The sequence below is a fragment of the Trichosurus vulpecula genome, chromosome 1, assembly GCF_011100635.1.
Source record: "Trichosurus vulpecula isolate mTriVul1 chromosome 1, mTriVul1.pri, whole genome shotgun sequence".
Classification (NCBI taxonomy): Eukaryota; Metazoa; Chordata; class Mammalia; order Diprotodontia; family Phalangeridae; genus Trichosurus; species Trichosurus vulpecula.
In genome coordinates, this window is record NC_050573.1 from 135,760,341 (window position 1) to 135,781,977 (window position 21,637).

Genomic DNA, 21,637 nt, shown 5'->3' on the forward strand with positions numbered 1-21,637 from the left:
TCTTTTCTCTTTTCTCTAAATATGGTTTCATAGACAAAACAATAAAAATAATGTTTTTGTTGTCCTTACATTTCCTCACTAACCTCAGCTCACTGTTTGCTAACATTCATGATAACATTCACAGAGGTTGTTTTTGTAGCCTTCCTCTATGGCTTGCCACTAAATTCATTCAGGGACATTTTCAGAAAGCCAACCATAATATAGATTCTGGCTGCACCATGTTAATGACTTCATTATATATTATAATTATAGTTTTGGTTATTTCTGCATAAGCAATATCCCACTAAACCTCTTCTTCGTCTTAGCACAGTTCTTTGCAAACCAGAGGCACTTAAGAAACAATTTGTATTCAATAATCATACTGGTGAATCCCTATTACCAGCTGATAACTAGAAATGTGAATCTCTATTTAAAATATCTTGTCTTTATTTGAGGTAATATTACCTAATAAACATCAATATGAGAAAGAATCCAGTTTTTATATACAAGTTTGAAATCATTTTGGTTTCATTTAATATGTTTATTTTCTACATCAGATATGGCTTAAAAGCAGTTATTATACAGAGATGATCTGACAAGTGATATATAATTAATGGAGTCTTCTTGGATTCCTCTTCCTTAGAAACTTCAGTTAGTTTTCTTTATCATCCTGCTCAGCAGCAAAAGGCATTTTTGAATTTGCACAAATGTCTCATTAATAGGAACTTGGTATAAATAGCACTGGCATATAGTATATAACTCACAGATCAATAAGGTCGATTGTGAAATTAATGTGAGTTTTTAAAACCTTAAGACTGAGTGATCTGCAGTGTTTCCAACATGTCTTCCACTGCCTTAAGAGAGTATTTGGTTTCCTTCTTACTTCGTCCTGCAAACTAAAAAGAAAATGCAATTAAATTCATTTTTAATATTTACCTGACAGTACACAATGTATTCTCATATAATCTTGTTAAAGGCTTTAAGTGTAAATGTCACTTTTTTAAAAGGAAATAGGTATTCCTTTATCAGTTCTGTTGAGTTCACTATCACCTCTGTGAAGATGACTAACAATCATTGTTTTGTACTAGCTTCCCATCTCCCCAAGTTCCAGTCCTATATCAATAAGTCTATTGAAGATTTCAAACTAGATATACATACACGTCTTAAACTCAAGATGTACCAAACAGAACTCATCTTCCCCCCCAAAACTCACTCCTCTTTTAAATTTCTCTATCACAGTTGAGGGTCCCATCATCTACCTAGCCACCCACTGTCATTCTTAATTCTTCTCTCATTCCCTCAATCAGTTGCCAAATTTTGTTTCTCTATGTCTTTCCTTATATTCCCTTCTTTCCACTTACACAGCCATCACCTTAGTTCAACCCCTCATTATCTCTCACCTGAACTATTGCAACAGTCTCCTAATTGGTCTTTCTGCCTCAGGCGTCTCCCCACTCCAATCCATCTTCCCCCTCAGCAGCCAAAGTGATTTTCCTAAACTACAACTCTGATCATGTCACTTCGCTAACTCAAATTCCAGTGGTTCCTCATTACCTCTAGGATCAAATACAAACTCTTTTTGATATCTTCAAAATTTGGGTCCAACTTACCTCCTCAGCCTAATTGCACATTAATCTCTTTGTAGGAGGAGGGGAAAAGGGAATAAACATTTATACAGAGACTACTATATGCAAGATGCTGTGCTAAGTGCTTCACAAATATTAACACATTTGATCCTCACAACAACCCTAGGAATTAAGTGCTATTATTATCCCCATTTTATAGTTGAGGAAACTAAGGCAAACAGGTTAAGTGACTTACCCAGGGTCACAAAGCTAGTAAGTGTTTTAAGGTCAAGTTTGAACTCGGATCTCTCTGACTTCCAGTCCCAGTTCCACCTAGCTACCTCAAGTCAGACCAGCTGGTCATTCTAATCATACTGGCCAGCTTTTTTTTTTTAACCAATTTTCACTGATCCTCATATATAACATACATAACACTCCATCTCCTATTTCCATGCGTTTGCAGTGGCTACCCCCTTGGCCAAGAATGCACTCCCTCCTCACTTCTACTGCTAAGAACGCTTAGTTTCCTTTAAGTTTTTGTTCAAATATCATCTTCAGCATAAGATCCTCCTGTTCTCCCCATCTGGTAGGGGATTTCTCTTTAAAATTTTTTTCTATTCTGTATATTCCTTTATATGTACGTGGTTGACCCCTAATATATTCCAAGCTCCTCTGGGGCAAGGAATTTCACTTTCATCTCTGTATTCCCATAGCATCTTGCACATAGTCATTTAATAAATGCTTGCTGATTGATTAGCAACAGAATTATAACAGGATTGACTTCCAATAGAGAACATATGTGGGATTTTAAAGATCATTTTTAAAAGGGTTAATAATCAGTTAATCAGGTAAAATAAGATATCATTGCAGCTATGGCTAGCTTCTTAACTATCGTATTTATTTTTAAAACTACTTACTTTAGACCTGAAAAGTTTTAAAAACGAATTTGAATTTCTATTTCAGTATGAACAGCAATTACCTCCTACCACATTTAATCTAAAGTTTTGTTTTAACCCTACGAAAATGCTTGGAAAAAGCAAGGCACTCTAATAAATTCAAGTAATTATTACCATAACAATTAAGTGACATGTAATTAACTCTTAAATTTTTTTATACTGTTGCCTTGTGGCAGTTATACCCGTAAAAAATAAAGTGACACTATATTTCTGCAAAAAAGTAGGTCAGGTTTTCCAATGAAATATATATTTCCAATGAAAATATAGTATGCAGTGCATACTCCTGTGTATTATGACCATGTAAAAGATATATCTCCAGCTTGTTTAACTGCAATTGACTGAAATGAAATACACAGCCTCAAATAATACCTTTGTATATTTATAAATAAATTCAATACAATTCCTATAACCATTGTGGGGTGGGGGTGTGCTGCTGACCACCCCATGCTAATTTCAAAATGAGTTTTCTAACTGTACTGACAATTCCCATCACTCATCAGCCTGATTTAGCAAAGATTTACAGAGTAGGTTTGTGCTTTCTTTCAGGAAAAAGCAAGTGAGTTTTAATATACCTGCACTAAACTTTTCCCTTCTGTTGAAAGTATTGACTGAAATTTGCTATTAGAAACACAGTCTGTTCTATAACTAAATGTTACCATCTACACACTCAATAAATTTTCAAGTGAATGCGTTTTCTTCAAACACCAATGCTGTCTTAAATACTTAGTTCTTGATTTATGGTGTGTTCCTTCTCTCTTGTAATTAACATAATTTAGCAAACTTCTCATAACCTGTTGAGAAAGATTAAGTGATGAAGCACAGCTAATGTCACAGATGCCAACAACTTTAGAAGCTGGTAACCTGTCTATGACCTCTCAAGCTACACTTAACTTTAGGATCTCCTTACTTCCTAAACCACTAGCTTTCTATTGTTAAATATCATTTGATACAGGAAAAAGAAAAGAGGGTGGGAGGCAACCTTGGAAATAACACCAAGGGATGAAAAACATCTTATGAAAAATAGGACTCTGGGTATCAAGTAGAATTTTTAAGATGTTTTATTATACAAAGCAGATAAGCTACATTTAAACTTTCGTTTTCACATAAAGTTCTAACTACTTACTGTTTCCATTACTCTGCTAATTAACTCTTATAGAGATTTAGGGAGAACAGAAAGCCTTTTATTCTACCTCTCCAAGTAAACAAGAATGTTCTAATCAGATACTTTCATGTCCAATTTCTTGGAAAAAGGTTTGATGAAGGGGCAAAAATAGGATAATATGTAGAAACATTTATTCCAAATAATTTTTCAACAAAAACAAAAACCTTTTGCAAGAACTGATGTTAGAATGTAATATATATCAGTAAGGCTATATTAATGCTAAAGAACATATTTTATTTTGAGGTCCTAAATCAAAATACTAGTTACATTAAATTGTGACTATTTCTTTGTAATTCAATAAAAATACAATCAAAAATAAAAGTGTCAACATTACTGACATACAACACAATTTAGAAGAAACAAACCTCTTTGTGTCAAAACAAATAAAAAGAAATTTCAAACAGTAAACCTATCACTTTACATTTTGCTTGACAAGCAATTATTTTGTCTATTCCAAAATTAGATGGCAATTTAACTGATTAAGCCGGAATACTATTTTCCCCAAAATCATGATTTAATTTTCTATTTCCCAAATGGTTTGTAACAGAATCACTTCTGCAATCATAAATAACATATGGATTGCCAACACTGAAGAATTTAACAGTGTACCAAAGAAGCATTTATCTGGAAAATTACTGCAAGTAGGATCACATTAAAAGTTTTTCATGAGCATTAATCAAACTTGCCTGCCAGTGCTGAAAATGCTTCAGCCACTGAACATGCTAAACCAATTACGAAGAAGATGAACAAGAACAAGAACTAACTGAAGAACAAGGAGTAGCCATATTGTCTTTCATTATTAAGTGAAAAGGAAAGGAAGTAGTGCTTAAGAAATCACTTTCTAATTTACGAGTAACTCAGAAACATATTATTAAAAAATAATTTACTTTATACCTGTGCTGACATAAGTCAATAAGCTCTCAGAGTCTATTTAAGAATATAGTTATTAGCTATTATGTTGGTGATTAAAAATTATTTTCTATGGTAATCACAAATTGTATAAATGATATAACAACTCTAAAGTTCTCATTATAGCTTATCTGTAAAATGGGGATAAAGCCTAATTGAGGGGTGATCATAAAATTAAGTAAAATTAAAACTTTCCAACATTAAAGAGCTATATAAACACTAGATGTGGTGATCATGAGAACTGAGTTCGTGTTTTATGTGTGTGTGTGTGTGTGTGTGTGTGTGTGAGAGAGAGAGAGACAGACAGACAGGGACAGAAACAGAAAGACAGACAGACACCTATGGTTTTATTCGTATACAAACACAGTAAAACATTTCTCATTTTATAATGATTCAGAATTTATAATGATTTGGGACCCATGTTGGGATAAAATTTATCTTTACAATAAAAACAACATTTAATAGATTGATAGTATAAATATAAGAAGCAGGACACAGTCCCCTTAAGGGAACAGATATTTTTTAAACACTACTGCAGCAGCTCTCACATGCCCTCAAAATTTTTTTATATAGAGCTTCTTATTTAAGAATTGCATTAAGACAGGCACAATAACAGTATTTTGTATTTATATAGTCTGCAGGGTTTATAACAGAATGATTTCTTCACAAGCCTGTCAGAAGGTACTGTATTATAAACTCTCATTTTACAGTAGTTAAAGTTTAATAATGATTAATGTGCACAGAACCACACAATCAGAATTAAAATCCAAGTCTTCTCACTCTTAAGACTATTTAAAAATCAGGCTGGCTATCAGTTTGTACTGTGTCCTGGAGTATAATAAAAGTGCCTCCCTCCTATCCCCACTGAAGTGAAAAATCAAACACACGTAATGATTTTTCACTAATTTCTGTCTTCCCATTTATTCTCAATTATGAGTTTCTACTACTACATTTGTAGCTGCATATGATTCAATAGTAGCAGTGAAAGCAATTAGTTTATATTATGCTTTGAAATACTTAACAGTGATCAACATACGTATAAATTAGAATCATATCTAGAATCTCTAACTGGCAAAGAGCTATAGTCTCTTCATTTAAGTCTGCCACACCACCGACCCAATCCAGTTTAACTTCATTTTACACTCCGCCCCACAACAATGTACTCTCCATTCTAGTCAAACTAGCCTGCTATTCCTAGTAGGTTCCTTGTATCTGATAATGTATTCCCACCTTTGCCTCTTCAAAACTTAAAGAAAAAAATAAATAAAAGCATAGTCACCCACCATATATGGTCCTTCCTTCCTGATCTCCCCAATTCTAAGTACTTCATCTTTCCTGAATTTACTTGGTATAACATTATATATACTTTGTATTGATTGATCCCATATGAACTCCTCTAAGAGATATTTTTCTTTTTTGTACTCCCAGTGCCTAGCACAATATCTAAAACACAGGAAGTATTGAAATACTTATTGAATTAAATTGACCTGAAGGAAACCCTTCTTATTATCCAAGTACTCCTTTCAAACATTCAATACTCTACAGAACACAACACTTCATGAGCCTTTTCCACATAACAGGGGCTGTTTGTCTTTCGTCTTGAGGATGTATAGCTTTCCTATTCTCCTCCCCAAAGTAGTAGTGCCTTCCTCAAAAAAAAAAAAAAAACCAACCAAACAAAAAAAACCCACCCCAAACTGCTTTGTACTTATTTTTATATGTATGTATGTACATATGTACTTTATATTTGTACCCAATGCCCTTATTTTATTTTCCTATCGAACGTAAGTAGGCTCCCTAAGGGCAGGAGTTGTTTTGTTTTTGTCTTTGTATCCCTAGCACCTGAGAGTGATTGGCAAAGAGAAGATATTTAATAAATGCTTACTGACTGATTTGTTTAATTGAATTTAACTTAACTGAAAACAGTTTAATATACCACAAATACAAATACACATCACTTCTTCCCAAGTAACTTTTCCTGTTGTCATAATTCAGTTTATGTTTTGCAATTTTTATTTACTTGAGGTCTTCTTTCCTCCTACTAATCATGGGCTCAGGCTTCAGACTTCTGTTCTCACCCACTTCTAATAACTTGAACTATCACTCTATGGTCAACTTTCTTAAAGCTCTATCAATAGCTACAACTTCTAATTTTAGTTTCAAAAGTCTTACTTCCCTCAGTATATATCAGCTATGATGCTAGGAAAACAAAAAGATTAAATTAATTCACACAAAACTTTGACTGAGCCTCATACCATTCAATACTCCCAGGAGTTTAGAGAAACTTTAATCAGTAGAATTTTAGGCAATGTTGCAGACAAAACCAACAACCTTCCTTGAAGTACTTCTAGTCAGCTCTCAACTACGCTACAATTATGTGTTAATGATGCTCAGAGGAAGAACTGGCATTTCTCCACTTTCACTTCTGTCTAGAACCAAGTAAATCTTTGTTCCTCAATGGGGGGGGGGGGGGTGCAGGAGCGGGGAAATACCACTATATCCTTCAATGTCCCAGTCTCTGAGGAAAATGTATGCCTTCTTGTTAATGTCAACCAGCATTCTTGTGGCCTTGATCCTATTCTCTCATGTCCGCACTTCTAAACGTCCCTCCCAATCATGCTTTTTTGCAAATATTCAATCCCTCTTTAGTCACTGGCTTCCTCCCCCCACTATCTACAAACATACCCAAACTTTTCCCATCCTTTGAAAACCTTCAATTGACCCTGCTAGCTTTTCAAGCCACTATCTTACACCTTTCCTCTTTCAAACCTGAACTCCTAGGAAAAGTCACATACATTCATTGCCTCCACTTCCTCCCCTTACACTCACTTCTAAACCTCTTGGAATCAGTCTTCTGACCACATCCACTTGTCTAAAACTGTTCACTCTAAGGCTACTAACTACTAACCAAGGGTGGGGAACCTTCACCCTGGGCCACAAGTCCTCAGGTGCTACCTGAGTCCAAGTTTTACAGAACAAATCCTCTTACTAAGGAGATTTGTTCTGTGAAGTTTGGATTCAGTCAAAGGGCCACACTTGAGAGCCTAGAGTGTCACACGTGGTCTTGAGGCCACAGGTTCCCTACCCATCTGTAACTAAACCAAAAGCCTTTTTTCAATCCTTGTCCTCCTTGACCTCTCTGTAGCACTAACATTTGACTAACCCCTGGCTACTTTCTCTTTCCTGAGTTGTGATACTATTCTCTCCTTCTACCCTTGTTCACTCCTGTTAATTCTACTTTATTGGATCTTCATACATCCTGATCCCACATGCACTGCTGTACCTGAGGGCTCTGTCCTTGGCCTTCTTTTCTTTGTCTAAACTCTCTCTTTGATCTCATTGGTTTCTACTGGTTCAATTTTCTTTAAGAACTCACAAATCAATATATCTTCCCATTCATCTCTCTTAAGCTCAGATACTGCTTCATCAACTGTCTGCTGGACATCTCCACCTAACTCTCCCAAAATTATCTTGAACTTGACGTGTCTAAAATGAAATTCATTATCTTCCCCCTGAAACCCACCCCTCTTTCTAATATCCTTATTTCTACTGTTGTTATTGTTTTATTTGTCCTTTGTTCTCGAACAGGACCATGAAATCAGGGAAATGATGACATAACTTGCAGTTGACTTGTATCTGAGTGAGGGAGGGCTGTGCAAGGTCACATGCCTCACTTTCTCCTCCAGAGCCATCTGGGTCCAATGGCCTGATATTCACCTGGATGATGGAAGATGGTCCAGGATGCATTAGGAGACCCTGGCCCTTTCAGGCTAAGGTCCACACAGCACGCAAGAGTGAGGCAAAGTATAAAGGAGGTTGTCTACAGAATGGAGGCAAGTTGGATTAGACATAAAACTAGGCATCTCACTCCAAGAATTCTCAATTTCTACTTCAAAAAAACCCCACCCATTTTCAATAAAGCTTTGCACATTTCACACTATATATATCTACATATACTGAAGACATTTAAAACAGTTTAATACACACACATATGTGTGGGTATAACCTTACATTAAATCCTCATTAGAGGAGTCCTTATACACAAAAAGGATAGCCCCCACCCCCAACAAATAATTCCAAATATAAGGCAATGCTTCTTATTTTCTGGCTGTACCTGAAGTTGGAAAAAGAATGAGAGGTTTTGTGAGAAACAGAATATTGTCATGTCTACAAAATGGGAAATCCATCACAATTACTTTTCATGAATAGAAGTAACCTAGTAACCTTGAAATAGCAGTACGACAAATGGAATTTCATTTATTTAGCAAAAACTTACCAAGTTCCTACTATTTGAAAGCTACTTGCTACTAGGTACTAAGGAATATATAAAAACCAGCATGACATAATTACTGCCCTCAAGAAGTTTACTAGAGCAGGAAAGATGTTTTATATGAACACAAATATAATAAAAAGCAAAACCTGACAAAATACGATCAGATATCATAGGAAAGTAAGGTTAGGAAAAGCAAAACATTCCTTTGAGCAATTGTTTTGTCCCAGCCAAATTGGACTATTAAATACCCTGTTTAAGGACACAGCCTAGGATTCTTTGCCTGATTTATAACATTCCCCTCTGCGTGTATTCTTTCAGCTGTATTCCCTTTGTCAATGAAAGACAAAGCATTTGGTAAATACCCACTACCTACTGAAGTCATGACCCACTCTTCAAGATCTGGTTCAAATGCTGTGTCTGTCACTAAGCCCAATTCTCCCCTTAAAAGAACCTGACCTTACTTTTATTTCTATTAAGGAAATTATTGGTTTATAATCTTGGAGGCATCTGCTTGACTTTTCTCTTACTCCCTTCTCCTCCAATCAGAAGCTAAAGTCTTATCAATTGTACTTCTACAACATTATTCACATCTATCCGCTCTCTTGACTCAACCCACAACCAATGTTTCTAGATTAATTTCACATTTACTTGCCCCCAATTCACTCTATATTCTAGTCAACTTGACCTATTTTCTGTCCCCTGTACATGATATTCCACTTTCAACCTCCATGACTTTGCACAGGCTCCTCCCCCACCTTCAGTCCTGGAATGCTCTATCTCTTCATCTCCTCCCAAAATCCCTAACTACAGAGAAAGATTAGCACAAATACCACTTTTCACACAAGTTCTTACCTACACCTCCATTCTTCCCTAGTTGATACTCCAACACTCCTGAGGAAATTAATAACTTTATACTTACTTTGTATTGAATTACCTGGTTATTTCTTGTTTATCCCCAATAAATTTTATACTACTTGTAGGTATAGACCATTTTCATTTCTGACTTCACATCCCCAGTGCTTAATCCAGAAGAAGCACTGAATAAATGCAGGGTGAATGGAACAGAAAGAATTTATTATTTTTTTGTTTTGTTTTATGCCAACAAGAAAGTAGGCCCCAGTACTCCAACACATTATCCAGGAGCTCCTGGAACATACAGGCCATGAATACCTCATGTTGGACTACAGAAAGCCTCAAGTCCCTGTGTTATGGATACCAAAATTTTCCTAACATCTTCCTGTCGCTATCCAGTAACTTTTCAATATCCACCAGCTAAGCTTGGAAATTCTTGGTTTGTGTAAAAAAACAGTATGAATAACACTACTTTCCATAACTGTGCACCATTTTTGCTGAATTACCACACGGCATAAAATGATCATGCGTACAAACAACAATCTCACATTGAAAAGAGCTTTACAATTTACAAAGTGCTCCTATCACAACACTTTCATGAAGTAGGTAGTCTAAATAAATATTAGATTGAATTTATTGTGAACTTTTATTTGTCTACAATACTAAATTTTGTTCACATGAGCTAAGTCTTTGTGGTAGCCTGTCTTTTCTTCATGCTCAACAATTCTCCCCCTACAGATAGGGGCACTCCTTTTGAAGCTCCCTCCTTTCTGTCAGCGGTGCATTTTCCTCAAGATCAAAATCGGTGCCATCTTAGATTCCATTCTTTTAAGCTCTTAAACATAATTAATCATAAGATTCTATCAGTCTTTCCTTCAAAGTACATAAAATTTGTTCATTCCCAATATTATCGTTTTCTTTCAAGTCTTGAGCCCAACAAGATAAATATCTCACCTTCAGACTTTCTCCTTGAATCAAATAAAAACATACATACATACATACAACAAACATGCGTGCCTACTTGGACATATGTCCTACACTACAGGAACAGATTAATATGCTTACAGTACACCTTTGAACATATTATTCCTCTACTTAAGAACCTTAATAACCTATAATATCTTTCCACTGCCTACTGGATCTAGTCTAAATTACTGAACTCAAGACCCTCCATAACTTGACCCCTCTTTAAATATCCAGCCTCTTTAGTCCACAAAGTACACAGAAGTGATTCTCAGAAAAGCTCTACCTGTTACTGATATACAATTTAATTCAATCCAATATTTAGGTCTTAAGGATAAAGAGTTTACAATCTACTAAAACAGATGAGGAAGGAAGAAAATAAATATGCACAAATGTACAAATAAGCACACTACAAGTTAATAATAACAATCTCACATTTACATGTTACTTTAAGATTTAGTTTTAGGAAACAGCAAAACTGCTTTAATGAGCCCTAGTGTCCTTATAAAAGCAAAGACCTATTCTTCTAATACCAACATTTTATCAGAATTGCTATACGGCAATAAGACATCGAATATAGCAGTGTCTGAAGAGTTAAAAAAAATGATGAAATTGATGGACTAGTATTGTGCCATAAAAAATGATGAGCTGGTTGATTTTAGAAAAAACACAGAAAAACTTACATAAAATAATGAAGTGTGAAATGAGTAGAACGAAGAAAATGTTTTACACAGTAACATCGTTCTAAGAACAACTCTGAACGACTGTCACTTTGAGAATGATTCTCAAATAAGCTACAAGGAAGATGCTATGAAGGAATTTACTATTCATATCCACAAAAAGAACTGATAAATAGATGTACAATATGGTACGAGGTGTGTTAGAGAGAGAGAGAGAGAGAGAGGGAGGGAGGGAGGGAGGGAAGAGAGAGGGGGACAGAGAGAGAGAGAGGGAAATAAAGAGGGAGAGAGAGGGGGAGAGGGAGGGAGAGGGAGGGAGAGAGGGGGGAGAGTGAGGGAGAGAGACGGGGAGACAGAGAGAGAGAGAGTGAGAGTGTTAGAGAGAGGGAGAGTGAGTGTGTGTGTGTGTGTGTGTGTGTGTGTGTGTGTGTGTGTGTGTGTGTATAATGGTAGACTTCTCTAAGCAGGGTGGGAAGGGAGAAAAAATAATGAAAAGTACACCACTGTAAACAAAAGAAAACTTGGAAGGGCAGAAAAGTAGTGGACCTTTCAATGTCTTCTATTTATTACATGATTTTAAAAAAAAAGTAAACTGTGAAATAGAAATTCACAGTTTTATACTGAATCATCTTTTTATGTTGTGCTGTGTACTTGGAAAAGTTCTCTTTTTTTAAAGTTTGAAATGAATATTTAAAAAAAAAGACGATTGTCAGACAGCAGGAAATAGAAAGGTACATGGTGAACATGAACTGGCTGAACAACATAACCAATAAGGAACTCTGAAGAACAGGCGTTCTCATGGTTTCAATGATGACTACGAAATCAGTCTCTCAAATTCGATCTGGACCTATTACAACACTGGTATAGGAAAGTCCCGCTGCCAATGCAGACTAGCAACCATTCTGCAATTTATAGCCTTAGTTGAGGAGTTACGAGATTTAAATGATTTGCCTTAACATCACACAAGCCGTAAGTGTTAGAGTGGTTCTTGAATACCGATCTTCTTGATTCATACGATCATATGTCCAGAGTTATAAGAGACCTTACAGACCATTTAGTCCAATTGTCATTTTACAGAGGAGGAAACTGAACATCAGGGAAGTTAAATAGCTTGCCAAAAGCGACACAGAGTCAATAAGCAGCAAGAGGAGGATTTGAATTCAGGTTTTCTGACTCCTGAGTTTAGATTCTCCCCACTGTACCACACTGCCAGGTGGCTCTCTATCCACTATATCATAATTCTTTCTTATGAGGTTGTGTTGTGAAACAGAAGCTGTCCTAACATAAAAAATTCAATAATGAACTGACCACTTATAAAATTAGTAAATTCAAAAAGCGTCAGAGCTTAATACTAGCTTCTATCCTGGCTCACTTTGTCAACATAATTGTTTGTTAGTCTACAGATGTCTGTGGGTGTTTCAAATGAGAATATGAATATATCACAGGAATAAGAAAAGCCCTTGGAAAAACTGACAATGCTCTTTAATATTTTTCAAACAATGATTCCCTTTATAATTACACTGTGAAAAATCAAACTTAACCTGAGAGATGTCATTTTATTATTGCGCAATTTTGTCAGGAAAAAAAACCAGCTGCTTCTTTTTTTGTCCATTTTGAGAATTAACACATAATTACATTTAGAAGCTAATCTTGGTAAAGGCAAAGTAAATTCATTTTCAGGATTTTTAATTTCCTTTCAAGATAAAGTCCCAAACAAATTTTTCCCCCATATATACTGCGAAAAATGTAGGTCCCCATTTTAAGTAACTTTTCCCAGCAACAATTACATTTAGATAATGAGAAACTGTGGTACCTGTGTGATTCTGCGCAAATCACTATAATGCTCCAGGCCTCGGTTTTCCTGTCTACAAAATGAGGAGGCTAAAACTAGAAGATCTCTAAGAAACCTTCTAATTTTTAAACCTAAGACAATTCAACACCCAAGATCTTTCAAAGAATAGAAGGGTAGAAGGGCATTCCAAGACAGCACCATAAACTGAGAATAACTATATAGTTCTTTGGACAAGGTCCAGAAGGGGGGAGGGTTAAATGACTTGCCCAAGGTCACACAGCTAGTAAGTGTGGCAAGTGTCTGAGGCCAAATTTGAACTCAGGTCCTCCTCATTCCAGGGCTTGTGCTCTACTCATGCGCCACGTGGCTGCCCCTGAACCCAAATCCTAACTCCAAATACAGTACCCTCTCCACTACTGGAGCAGAAACATCACTATTAACTGTATTTCCCCTTCTAGATGTGGACAACTGGAATATTTTTAAATGCACAAAAGAAAAAACTAAGTTCAGAAGGAAGCACCAAGAAGCAGTTTTGAAACTAACATGTGTAATCTATTATATATTCTACTTCCTTTAAAAAGCAAGCTATATGAAATAGAGATTCACAATTTCACAGAGCATCTTTTGGGAACAGGTTGTATGAATGGAAATTTGCATCTCTAGGATCTGAAATTCAGAGTAATAAATAAAATTAAAAACAAAAATATATAAAATTAAAACAAGATTTGATTCCGATTAAACTCCAAAGGCAAAATTAATGTTTTTTTGAGGGTTCAGTATGATATGCTTGGTGTTCACACAATTTAATAGCATACAAAATATAATAATAAAAACTGATATTTTAAAAACGTGGCTACAATCCTGACGATAATGTTTGTCAATGGAAAGGGACCAAGAGGAGGGAGAGAGATGGAATGGTAAATCCACAAATGGAATACTCTGCATACTTTGACTTTAAATTGAAGAAAAGTCATGTGTTAACTACCCATTTGTACTCATTTTTCTAAAAATCATGCTCTTTCCCTGGTCAGTACTTCCCTGCATTCTTAATGTACATTGCCACAGATATAATTCTAGGTGGTAAAGAATAGAGGTATCAAACTCCCAGCAACTTTCAACAAAATAAAAAATACAATATAACACAGATAATGATAATCTGTAGTTTTCTACATCAATAAGCAGTTGCCAGGGATCCATTTCTCTTTGAGTTTCATACCACCAATATAAAATATTATAAGCTTAATGACTTAGCGTGAAAGCCATTATGAAGATCAAACATTTTAAAATAGAGAGCCCAGAATCTACTTTTTGAGTTTTTAATTTTATGGCAGCTTTCTGTTGTTGATATTTTAAATTCTGTAAATATACACTGAAATACAGTACTGAAAAGTTATTTATAAAGCAAATCATGTTTTTCTCAGTAATTCAAATTACAGCTTCAGGCAAAATTTCTCTTAATTACTGATTAAACTTCTAACTGGAGATGGCTAACATGTTAACCTGAAAAGCTCATCTATTGCAAATAATCATCCCCAAATGTATACACTTGGATATTTCTGTTTGTTTTAAAGTACGGCAGTCATATAACAGGTATAGGAAATTCACACAGTGCAAATCTTCGTACACATTAAAAGTCACTCTACTCCTAGAAGCAGCCTCTATTACAAACAATCGATTTTGAAAAGCAAACCCACTTGTATAGTTTACACAGACTGAACTTAAAAAATATAGTAATGGAACTAGTTGATGATATAAAATTACATTTCATATACTAACCTGATATGCTCTGTTTATTTGACTAGCTGCCCAACCTGCATATTTCATATTGTCCTTTTTCATTTTTGCACTTGCTTTTGGATTTGAAGCAATATGACTTGCAGACTAGAAACAGAAAAGAAAATAAGCCAAATTTATATTCCTTTTTCTAGTCAAGAAAATAATGAAAAACATGAAGTCATGATATGAATATGAACTATATAATATGAACTATATCAATAACTAAAAAACCTACCATGTCCATATAATACATTATATTAGAAAGCAGATATAGTCTATAATTTAAAATATTATGAACTTTATATAAAACTTAATGGATATAAAAAATGTAATTTTAAATGTAGTACAGAGATAAAAGCAAAGAGAAAGGAAGAAATGTAGCTATTTAAAATTATTAGATAGTAACACATAAATAACTAGAAGACCCCCTGCAACCTGAGCAAATCCTACATGGAGGATTAATGGAAAGGCACTGACAAGAATTCTACAAGAAAACATGGAGTAAATGGGACCTGTATTCACACCTAGGAGATTAGAAATCTACTTTATTTTTAAATATGGATTTCCTATAACTCTTTATGGTAACAACCACTAGTTACTTTTTACACCTTGAATAAGCTTCTATTTTATTCTTTCGTATCAGAAACAACAATTATTTCTAAAGCATCTGTTATTCTTACAACCATTAACTTCTCTATCGTTTGCCATTTTGACATTTCCTTAAGGCCTCTGAGAGCACTCTATAATCTTCATTATCAATTTCAAAAAATTCAAAAGTAGTATCAAAATCTTATGTCAATTCTTATTAGGCTATATGATTTCTTTCTACTCCATCTAGAGAGAAATCAGTTGCTTCTACTATATCATTACTAAAATAATCTTTCTTTCCTTGCTAAGGTGCATTATCATCTTTTTTCCAAGTTTATGTTTAGTCCTATACATTAGTTTCAGAATATTAAAGTTTCGAGACTTCAGAGTCTAGTCTCAACTGATTCTTTATTCTCTAGTGCTTTCCCTCAACTATGTGTTTAAGCACAAAATCTCTTACTTTGAAATGGCCTTCTCCTTCCCTCTCTCCAACACCTATGCCATCTATGCCTTTTGAAATCCCAAATATTCTCCAGGACTCAGCTTGAATACAACTCTCCCCAAGAAAGTCTTTGCCTAATCTCCTGGGGTAGATATATCTCACCTTTCTCAATCCTCCTATTTCATTTCTGCAACTCTCTCACCATGGTCCACTGTACATTACAGTTGGAATTACTGTATATTTACTTCCTTGTCAGTATATAAGCTGTATTCTCATTTGAATGGTATGTCATCAATCCCATCTCAAAGACTTTCTAACTAGGTAGGACCTGTCAGGGCTTATGCACTACAGATATAGTCTTCCAAGACAACTAGAGTAATCTCTGTATTAAGATGAATCAAAAGAATATGACTTTAATAGAATTTACCAATCATCCTCCTAATCTCATTAGTAAGGCTACATTATTCTCTCTACCAGGTCACATATCAACTTCTACACATCTAAGCCTATATGATCTTTGTCCATATTTTTACACAAATCCTCTGTCAAAAATGTGTTCCATGCACTACAGACCTTTCTCTTGTTCTTCTAACATTTTGCGAATGACAGTGCGGTTCTTGGGCTTCCCATTTCTTCCTTTTCACTATCACCACAAGACGAGCCAATCTCCTTCACTTTATCATGCATATCTATTATGTGATTTCTGGTCAAGTCAATTTTGGCAATATGCTGCAGACATATACTCATACATCTTCCAACTGCTCTTTGTATCACTTGCTACTATCGGCTCGTCTTCCAATAATGATAGCAAAATTTGATCTTAAGTTTAATTTTTTTTCACCCTAAAGTGATAGACCATATCTTCTAAGATTCAACCAACAGAATTTCCATCTTCTACCTCCTCAGTACCTAAGATTAAAGGCATATACCAACCACCCTGCCTGGCTTAAAAAATACTTTTAAAATTTCTTTTAATTTAGTCCAGCAAGATGACCTTTAAAATTCCATCAAAAGGTTATAATAAACCAAAATGAGAAGGAATCAAGTAGTTGAGAGGAAGTTTTTTTTTAAACCTTTTATTTTTTTTTTGTTTTAAAGCTCAATAAATCTTATCTCTCCTCCAACAAAGCCAACATTGCACGGTTATATCCACATAATTAACAGTTTTGAATCTGAAATGAGGCATTTACAAGCTGTGTGACCATGAGTAAGTCATTTAAAATCTCTGGGCCTTCCTTTCCTCATTTGCAACACTAGGGGATGGGGCATCATGACTACTAAAGTGGAGCTCTCTGTGTTCCTTTTGTTTCCTAACTACATAAGCTCCTTGAGGGTAGGGTCCAACATTTTGTATCTCTGCATCCCTGACAACACCTAACAGAATACTGGGCACAGTAAATACTTGTGATTCATTGATTCTTCTCTAAGCTCATCTTTCGTCCATATGTAATCAAACAGAAATAGTCACTATTTGTTTCCCAAAATAAAATCAATCTTACGCTATTAGGAACACTGGAATCCGATATGCCTTGAAAAATCTATTTAGTATATGTATTTTGACAGATCTTTTTAGTAACATAAGCTTAAGCTCTCTTAAGGGAAGTTTAAAGTACACACACAGTATGGTTAGGCATGGCAAAAACAACATAATCAACCACCACTAAAAAATAAAAGCAGTTCAACATGCAGATTGTGTCTATTGTTATTTCACTTCAAGAGAACAACTTTGACTTTTAATATGGCAAGTTTTGTTTTTATGGCAAAGTATCAAACTGCTCAATTTACTTTTATATGTGTGTATTACATGACACTAAAACTGCACTAAGACTTCTTGGACATTCTGTGTGTATATGTATGTATATATATGTATGTATTTATGTGTGTACACACATGCATAATATTTATTCTAAATTATATCACTAATTTTAGCTTTAAAGTTTAGTTAAAACTAATCTATGGAAATGTGAAAAACTGTTAATAATGAAAAGTTATCTGCACTATTTAAAATTTAAAAATTATTAGAGTTTCAAATTATCATACATATTTAAACTATATTAAAGATCAAAACCATACAATCAGTAACTAAATAAGGAAAAGGTGTGGGAGGTGACTGGAAAGAATAGTTAATGGATTTTAAAAGACACATTTTCTTAAAATAACATTTAGCATGCACTGCAACTCACCATGTAAAGCCCAAAAAGAGCTCTCATGTTTCTGTTGTTCAGTTTCAATGCCTGTGCAAAATATTTTCTTGAAAGTTCGAGATTTTCAAGTCCACCTTGGGTATATTTAACCTGTTAAAATTGTAGATGACTGAAATCTGTTTATTTTACTACTTTGAAATATAGCATGTTTCATCACACCATAGGAATTACTAATTGCAGTAGTTAGATATTTCATATTCAAGTCCAGATGTTAAAGGAACTTATCTTAAGGTTGTTAGGACTAATCTAAATCTCAAATACTATTTGAAGCATAACAAGACAAAACACAAGTCTATGAGAAATTTGATCTTTTTTTGTATTACTGAATGCTTAAAAAAATAAAGACCCTTTCAGTAAGAGAAAAAGGAATAATAACTTCAAATGATATATTTGAAAAAAAAATTAAACTAGAGCATTGCATTTAATTTTCTGCTACTCAGGATTTTTCAACAGCACATAAAATACAGCTTTAGGTATGAAGTTGTCCTGTTGCAACTATTTTTGTTATTGAAATGCTTTAGCCAAGCTTCAGTAACAACATTTCTTTTTAAATTTTTCTTGAGTCTAGAGATAGTATTAGAAAATCATCTCATACACTGACTGCTAGTCATACTCAAAACAAGTATAATCTGTGCAGTAGCATGCAAATAAAATCCATCTTCTTGCCCCCATAAATTTGCTAGAAATACAGACTTGAGAGAGAAAAAAATCTTCATAATCTTTTTAGAATCTCATGGACTAACTTAGAAAAAGAAATGTTATAAATTAATTTTGAAAAATGTCCAAGTACATAATACCAAAGATTTTTTTTAAATATTTCTAATGAAAAAATCACCACTTCAAAAAATAATTAGGAATTTAAAATTTTAAGCCGAAAACTTCATCCGATGTTCTAAAAAAATTACATCCTTATCTAATAATCACAAAAAGTATCATTTTAAAAGAATAACTTTTAATTCCTTCAAATTATGCAACAGTAATAAAAACAGAATCATTACTAAAATAAAGTTAAAAAAACATTTTGGCAAATTTTATTATTACAACATTTAAAAAAAAAACACTTACTTCAGCAAATTGCTGACAGTATAAGTGGTTGTGTGGATTAGTCATCATAAGTTCCTCCAAACAAAAGGCTGCTTTTGCATAGCTGAAGAATATCAAGAACAGAAATTAGTTCATAAAAACTGCTGAAAATAGTAGACTGCAACTTAAAATAATTAAAAGCATTTTTTGCCATCATATTAGCTGCCATTTCACTCTCAATATTCTTATAACTAAGCTGGTTCAATTAATTAGTTAATTCTAGAATTACAAGATTACTTTTTAAATTTTTTTTTAAATCGTAAATGAAAATCTAGTTAGCAAAATGGAGACTAGTTTTTAAATATGTATTAAAGGCATCAGGTCTAATGCTGAAGAAACAAAAATTCCAACAAGTGATAGAATTGTTATAATAAGTGCTTCTAAAGAGAGAGTGTTCTAACCATCTTACTTAAGCAACTACAATGTAAACTCAATGTATAGTTTATCCTCAATTTCACAGAAAGTTACTATTCAGAGGAAATCCTAACGATATGAGTGCTACAAGATCTGACACCTTGGAAAAGAAAAGATGGCTCCTTTACAACAAAAGGAAAAGACCACATTTTTTTCAATATTCTACCAATATGTAAAAAAAAAAAAAAAAGAAATTAGAATATTCCACCTCAAACATTCTGATGGTTATAAATGAAAAAGATAAATAGCATTACTTTTCTCAACTGTTTGATCTACTCAAATTTCAAACATAAATGTACAGATTCCATATCTGCAAACCAACTCACCAATGAAAAAGTGTTGTTAGTAGTGGTAAAGGTATCTACAGAAACATTAAAACTGAGAGCAAGAATAACTGCGTTCTCACTTCATAGATGAAGAAACAGATTTCAAATACTCTGCCCTTTACCTTCTAATGCAAAGTATTTGGATCATAACATATTACCTATTTTAAAAAAAAGCTATGGGAAGACACTTCAAAACTATATTCTCCTCTAAGAGGGACAACAGTTTGAGAAAGGCACACAAGATTTCAGGGCTAAACTGGCTTAGTCATAGTCATCACTATGGCTCTTGTTCAGTAAAAATCCAAGTTAGTATTTTAAAGTGCCTCAAAAGAGATTATTGCAATATTAACAGAAGAGAACAACTCAGTGCCTACTTTTAAAAAAAATTAATCTACTCATTTTTAAACAGCTAAATGTTATGTTTGTGTCTCCCCCATAAGAATGTGGGCTCTTCGGCAGAAGGGATGTTTTTGCCTTTCTTTGTACCTGTAGCACTTATTACAGTGCTTGTTGGCACATAGCAAATGTGTAATAAATGCTTACTGACTAAACAAATATGCTACATTTCAATACAAACCAAAAACAAAAAAACAAAACAAACAAAAAAAAAAAACCCAGACCATGTGCCACATATATACCACCTCCTATACTCATGTCAATACAATTCTCAGATAATCTCAAAATACATTTGTCACACTTTACTGTATTTTTAACTTAGCCTTTATCACAGACTACCTCTAAGTTTTCAGTTTGGGGAAAAAACAGATGAATAGTCATTTTGTAACTTTAACTACCTTCAAAGTCAAAATAGATGTTTGTAACACTATTGAAGAGGGTGGGCTGAGTACAATTATTTCCTTGGGAAAAAAAATTACTTTCAGCTGCTCCTCTAACAATAATTTGTACTACTTTATAGCTAAAAGGCTTCAGATTATCCTGTTTAACTCTAAGAGTGCTTTCTATCCTGTCTCATTTCTCCATGGCCTCTTTGAAGATAAATAGGTATAATTTTCTTTCTTAAAGCAGCTGTCAAAAGAGTTATAATAAAAAAATAGAAAAACAGTATTTTATGGAATAACTGACAAGATCCTTCAGTCACAAATCTATAAAAAGTAAATTTAATCATGATTAATACACATTTAGAAATAACAAATTTAAGGGGAAGGTATTCTTATTACTCTATTGTATATTAAATCCAGTTGCGTTCATTTAAATCTAAGTACCATAAATAGGTATCACTGAGTTAAAGCTAGGCGCTAGGTCATTTAGTCCTATGATGACAAGTACCAAGTGGCAACGCCAACAACTGAGCGCAGATCCTCTCACTCCAAATTGAGGGCTCTTTCCACCGAATCATGCTGCATACTGCATACAAGTTTAAATTTTAAATATGAAGATTATTTAAAAAATTGAAATTCTGTTTAAAACTAAAAACACTGTTTATATAATAATCCACATATCTTACTAGGATGTTCATATACAAATATATACATGCATACATCCTACAGACAATCTCATCCACATATCTTACTAGGATGTTCATATACAAATATATACATGCACAGATCTTACAGACAATCTGAAGACATCTGAAATGAACAGGTGAGCTAAAAATTAGGGGAAAGAGTCACTTGAAATAGCATCAAGATTTAACGAACTGAGATGATTAACTT

General features: G+C 34.1%; 1 protein-coding gene across 1 annotated transcript in view; it reads right to left on the minus strand.

Moving 5' to 3' along the window:
* Positions 1 to 489: 489 nt before the first annotated feature.
* The window catches only part of EMC2 (ER membrane protein complex subunit 2), a 72,164-nt gene continuing 51,016 nt past the window's right edge, over positions 490 to 21,637 (minus strand). Inside the window, exons 8-11 of the mRNA XM_036738396.1 lie at positions 19,207 to 19,288; positions 18,121 to 18,231; positions 14,908 to 15,012; positions 490 to 875 (exon numbers count right to left, since the gene is read on the minus strand). Of these exons, the coding sequence (XP_036594291.1) occupies positions 789 to 875; positions 14,908 to 15,012; positions 18,121 to 18,231; positions 19,207 to 19,288 (385 nt within the window). The 3' untranslated portion in view covers positions 490 to 788. The remainder of the gene's footprint in view (positions 876 to 14,907; positions 15,013 to 18,120; positions 18,232 to 19,206; positions 19,289 to 21,637) is intronic.